General features: G+C 37.9%; 1 protein-coding gene and 1 non-coding gene across 2 annotated transcripts; one reads left to right on the forward strand and one right to left on the reverse strand.

Moving 5' to 3' along the window:
* Positions 1–3,607: 3,607 nt before the first annotated feature.
* Positions 3,608–3,714, reverse strand: LOC117280522 (small nucleolar RNA R71). The gene has a single exon (XR_004511049.1). It is a non-coding gene; the product is annotated as a small nucleolar RNA R71 (small nucleolar RNA).
* LOC104112107 (uncharacterized) lies at positions 3,686–5,590 on the forward strand. The gene is made up of 3 exons (XM_070179895.1): positions 3,686–3,995; positions 4,395–4,764; positions 4,885–5,590. Exons 1-3 carry the CDS (start codon positions 3,686–3,688, stop codon positions 5,588–5,590), a joined length of 1,386 nt encoding a protein of 461 aa, XP_070035996.1.
* The last annotated feature ends 410 nt before the right edge of the window (positions 5,591–6,000 follow it).

Raw genomic sequence — 6,000 nt, forward strand, 5'->3', positions numbered from 1 at the left:
GTTCAAATGGGAAAAGATTTAATAGCAAAAATCTTAGAAATATTAGGTGAATAATTAAATGACTATTTTGTCTAGTATGGACTCTATTTTTAAAGGGTAAAAAAGGCGAACAACATTTTGCTAAGGAGATTCGTGCTTTTAATATAGTATAGATAGATATATATTTATTACACAATCTTTATAATTTAACAGGTTATAGTAAATTATGTACGACTTTTGCTAATAATATTATTTCAAATAACAAAAATAATTTTTTTTGTAACTAACTATAGTAAAATTAGACTATTACATAAGTACTCAGCCTCAAAACATCTTGTAAGAAAAGGAACTAATTATAACTCTTACACAATTCGAATGCTGAAATAAAACAAAATATTTTAGAATCCTAACGTACTAGTAATAATTAAACTACTACTAAAAAATCAACTAAACCTACTAATAAAGTACGAAAAAGTACTATAGTAAATCATTAATCTTCTCTTCATGCTTTGAAGTCCGGAAATATCTGGATGTCTACTAGCAAAATAATCCTCCGCAGAAGGATTGCCAAATAAAAGTGAGGCCAAGTCTCACACAAAGTGCAATTGCAGAGATTTTGACGAATATATCTAACATATGTGGTAAACAATTTGGTGGTTTTAATGCAAGAGAAAACATTATAAATTTCTATATAAAATAGTATTGGATAGATAAGGTTAAGGTAAAAGAATAATATATACATTTTTATACATCATACAACAGTCTATACACGTTTGATAGATAAAAGTGTATGGGATACAAAATACATACAAAATAGACTGTCACTATACAAAATAGACGGTCACTATACAATAAATATATAAAATAGACTGTCACTGTACAATTTATATATAATAGACTGTCACTATACAAAATATATACAAAATAGACTGTCACTATACAAAAAATATACAAAATAGACTGTCACTATACAAAAAATATATAAAATAAACTGTCACTATACAAAAAATATATACAATAAACTGTCACTATACAATAAATATATAAAATAGACATTTCGGGCTACTAAATGTAATATGTTTGGGTCGGAGGGTCATTTTGTGTCAATGGAGAAAAATATGGTGTATTAAAATTTTGAGGGGCTATAGAGGGTCATTTTCTTAAAAATATTCCCTCAACCAGGATCCAGGATTCGACGGTCACAGGGCACCATGACACGCAATATAAATTTATCACTGCTCATAATGATTGGTACGGACCTATGCTAATATCTAACTATTTTTTAAAGACATTTGTCAGTACACTCTCCGTTCACTTTTACTTGTCACGTTTTGACTTTTCACGTCCCTTAAGGAATAATAAATGAAGTGCATAATTTATCATGATACTCATATTAATAGATGCATATTTTTAATATTTTTAAGAAAATAATTTGAAATGAGTAATTAATGTTGTGTGTATAATAGGAAAAAGGAAATTGTCTTCTCTTGATATGCTAAAAGTGACGAGGAAAAGTGAAAAATCTATTTTTAGAATACTAGATAAGTAAAAGTGAACGGAGAGAGTATATATGAAGCTTTTGTCAAAGTTTTCGGATGCCCGTTGATAGTAGGATATATTTATGCAATTTAGACATTACTTACACTCCAATTTAGCCGCACTTTATTGATATTAAATGCTAAAAGATAACAAAATGCTCGAATTAAAAATTTGATGTTTTGCAGGAGCTACTCCGAGCTAGGAAGGAGCTAATGAGTGTTTTGGAGTCAACATGGAGTATGGAAGGCCAATCGAAGGTTATCCCGGTCGAAAAGGAGCGAGAAAAGCAAGTGAAACGACCCCTCCGAGTGCGCGGCCGCGAAGTGGGCCGCGAATTGGCCGCGAACTCAAGGCAGTGAGGCAGTGGAAATCTGCGGCCGGATCCGTGATCGAATCCGCGGTCGCGGACGGGCTGACGAAAGCCAAACACGCAGGGTTAATTATGTAATTTTCTAAGCGACTAACCTAAACCCATATGCAGCCAAAACTCGCCCAAAAGTCAGATATAGCTGGTTTTAGAAGATTTTAGAGGCAAGAACAAGGGGGAGAAGACGGATAATTTCCTAAGAGTTTTTATCTTCTTTTTCATACTTCTATTTATTGATTATGAATTATTTTAGTGCTTTGTTTTCCATTAGTATGAGTAGCTAAATACATTATCTAGTGTGATGGAACCAATTGTTGGATGAAGTTTTGACTCTATTTTGTTATAATTGAGTCGTGTTTATTCTATGATTGTTCAATTACGTATTGTATTGTGGTTAATTGAAAGGGCCCTTGATTAATCATGTCTAGTTACCTTGTGTTGCTTGAGAAAGAACACTTGGTTAGATTGTTGTTGAACACCACCACTTTTGGGTAAGTTAAGAGATTAATTACTTGAATTTAAAAGTGGGGTTAGAAATAACGAAACTTTGGTGGGATAATTCTGAGTTGCTTAAATTGTTAACTAGAGTAGTTCGAGAGAATGCTTCTAGTAAATTATCGTAATTGATCGAGAGATAATTACGGTGGCCCGGAACTCATAATTCTCATAGAGTATTACGGCGAGATTATAGCTAAAGGTTTAAGGATTAATCCGGCAATTAGGAAACTCAATAGCCCTAGATCCTTTTACCCTTGAATTCAATTTTAGTCTTGATTATTGCTAATTTTATTGTCATTTTTCCTTAGCTAAATAAATTTCACAGATTATTCATAAAACTCTTGCATCCGGAAGTTGTCTGAGCTTATCATTAGTATTATTTAAAGTTGTAGTAAATAGGTTAGTTTCATGTGGGATTCGACTCCGGACTTGAACCGGATTATATTTGCAGCGACCGCTTAATCCTTTTTATAAGGCATAGTTGGGCGTGATCAAATTTTGGCGCCATTGCCGGGGAACTAATGGTGTTATTTATTACAACTTAGAAGGATTGCTTGTATTCTTAGTTTAGATCAATTTCTTACGGTGTTTAAATTTTTCCATTGAAATTCTTACGCTTGAATTCTCCTGTGACTCAGGTGTATGCCTAGAAGCTCTTCGAGGACTGGTGAACTTTTTGAAGGACTCTCAGACCCCGAGGAAGCATTCAGGGCATTAAATCGAGCCAACAAGAAGAACAAACAGTTACAACAAAAAAAACTCAAAATTGAAATGGATAACGTGGACGATGTCAACGGAAACAATCGAAATAATCGGGTTGACCCAAACAATAGAGTGGTGGCACCTCTTGTGCCAGAAGCTGCTCTTTATGATTGGGCACAACCAACTGCTGATAACCTGGCCACCGCTATTGTTATACCTCAGATACAAGCGGAGACATTCCAGATCACCAACAATATGTTGCATCTGTTGTAAAATAATACACTGTTCTCCAGGTCATACATTGAAGACTCACAACAACATCTGAAGAATTTTCTATCAATATGTGTGACCCAAAGACAGCCGAATGTGACTCCTGAATCCATCAAGCTATTACTGTTTCCATTCTCTGTGACGGGAGAGGCTCAAACTTGGCTGAATTCGTTCCCAATAAACTCCATTGCCACTTGGGAAGAATTAGTCAAATAATTCTTAAACAAGTTTTATCCTCCCAACAAGTCTGTAAGGCAGATTGATGAGATATTACAGTTCAGGCAGAAACCAACTGAGACCTTGAAAGAAACTTGGGAGAGGTTCAAAGGTATGCTAGTGAAGTGTCCACACCATGGCATTCCAGATCAGATGCTGGGACAGAGATTTTACATGGGTTTAGCAGACAGTTTGAAGGCCAATGTAGATGCTTCAGCTGGGGGTGCATTTTTTAGCAAGACATTCACAGAGTGCAAGATTCTTCTTGACAAGATGGCTCAAAATTCAGGCTGGATGACTAGAGGTACGACACTTACACCAATAGTGCATTCTGTTGCTCTTGACCCAAACAATTCCCATGCAGAGAACATAGCCACTCTCGTGACTCAGATGAGCATACTGACAAAGAAAATTGATGAGATAGGTACAAAGCAAGTGCACATTGTTGATACAACAAATAGAGGATTGTGCACTCCTTGCATAAACCAGTCATATGTGTGCTCATGGAGTGGAGAGAATGACAACCAGGGCTTCAGAGAAGACATGAATTATGTCAATAATTTTGGAGGTCAGAGGCAAAGTGGGTAACAATGGGGACCCAACCTGCCACAACACAACCCCAATTCTGGATGAGCACGACCATAAGGTCAAGTTGTACCTTATCAAAGGCAACATGGCTATAATCAGCAACACTAGCAATAGTTAGCCTACCAACCACCTCATATACAACATGACATCAACATGGTAGAAATCAGGGGCATGCTGTAACAACTCGTTGGAACAAATGGCAAGATGTAAGAAAAGTTAGCAGCATATGATTCAGCAATCAAAGGTATTGAAACTCAGCTGGGACAGCAGTCTATGGACTTGAACAATCACCCCCAAGGAACATTGCCTGCAGATACAAATATTAACCCAAATGAGCAAAACCCAAATCAGTTAATGGCAGTGCGTCTCAGAAATGGAAGAAATTTAGACAAAGAGCAAGCATTTGCTCAATCTAGGAGAGAGACTACGCCAACTACTCCTGTTACATTAGAGGCAGATGGGTCAGCAGAGCTCACCGAGGTGGTAGTTGAACAGGCACAAGTTGACAAGGGTAATGAGAAGGAAGGTGAACAAGTCTCAGAACAGGTGGCACCTTTTGTGCCAGAAGCTTCCAACAAAGAAAAGATATTAAGTAGTGGACAGAGGTTGACTCATGTACCATTCCCTCAGATATTGGCAAAACAAAAGAAAGATGATCAATACAGGAAATTCATGGAAATGCTTCGACAAATTCAATTGAATATTCCACTGATGGATGCTTTGAGGGAAATGCCATTGGATGCTTTGAGGGAAATGCCAGGGTATGCAAAAATGATGAAGGACCTGATGTCGCAGAAATTTGACTTCCAGGACCTGTCCACTGTAACTCTGACACAGACCTGCAATGCGGTAGTGACAAGACCTATGGCCCAAAAGGTGTCTGATCCAGGTAGCTTCACTATCCTATGCACTATTGAGAGTTATGCTTTTGCTAAAGCATTGTGTGACTTGGGAGCTAGCATAAAATTGATGTCGTTGGCAATCTATACAAAACTGGGCATTGACAGAGCTAGACCGACCTCAATGTTGATGCAACTGGCTGAACGCACAGTCAATAGACCGACAGGAATTCTTGATGATGTGCTTGTGCAAGTGAGGAAATTTGCATTTCCTGTAGACTTTGTTATTCTTAACTATCAGGTGGATGAAGAGATACCCATCATTCTGGGAAGGCTATTCTTGGCCACTGGGAGAGCATTAATTGATTGCGAGACTGGAGAGTTGAAAATGAGGTTGAACAATAAAGAAATAATATTCAACGTTCAACAATCCACGAGGAGACCCAGTGAATTTGCAAACTGCTCACTAGTGGAGGCTGTGGATGTGATACTGCAAGAAGAGGATGAGACCCTTAATGTCAAGGATCCACTAGAAGCTTGCTTGATAAATTTGGTAGAGATGGACGGTGAAGGGTTGCAGAGTGGGTCATAGCTCTCGAAGGTCAACGATTCTGGAAAAGGGAACCTCAGTTCGAGCCCCTACGCTTAGAAAAGAGAGCAATACCACCTGCAAAACCATCAATAGAGGAGCCACCACAGCTGGACTTGAAATCGCTTCCAGCCCACTTTAGGTACGCTTTCTCGGGGCCTAATTCTACTTTGCCTGTTATTATATCATCTGGTTTGCTAGTTGTGCAGGTAGAGTAACTATTGCAAGAATGTAAGACTGCCATTGGGTGGACCATGTCAGACATAAAGGGTATCAGTCCAGCCTTTTGCATGCACAAGATTCTTCTGGAAGATGGGTACCTTCCAGGGAACATCAACTACGGCTGAACCCGAATATGAAGGAAGTAGTAAAGAAGGAAGTGATCAAGTGGCTGGATGCGGGGTATCATCTTC

This window comes from Nicotiana tomentosiformis, chromosome 7 (assembly GCF_000390325.3).
Source record: "Nicotiana tomentosiformis chromosome 7, ASM39032v3, whole genome shotgun sequence".
NCBI lineage: Eukaryota > Viridiplantae > Streptophyta > Magnoliopsida > Solanales > Solanaceae > Nicotiana > Nicotiana tomentosiformis.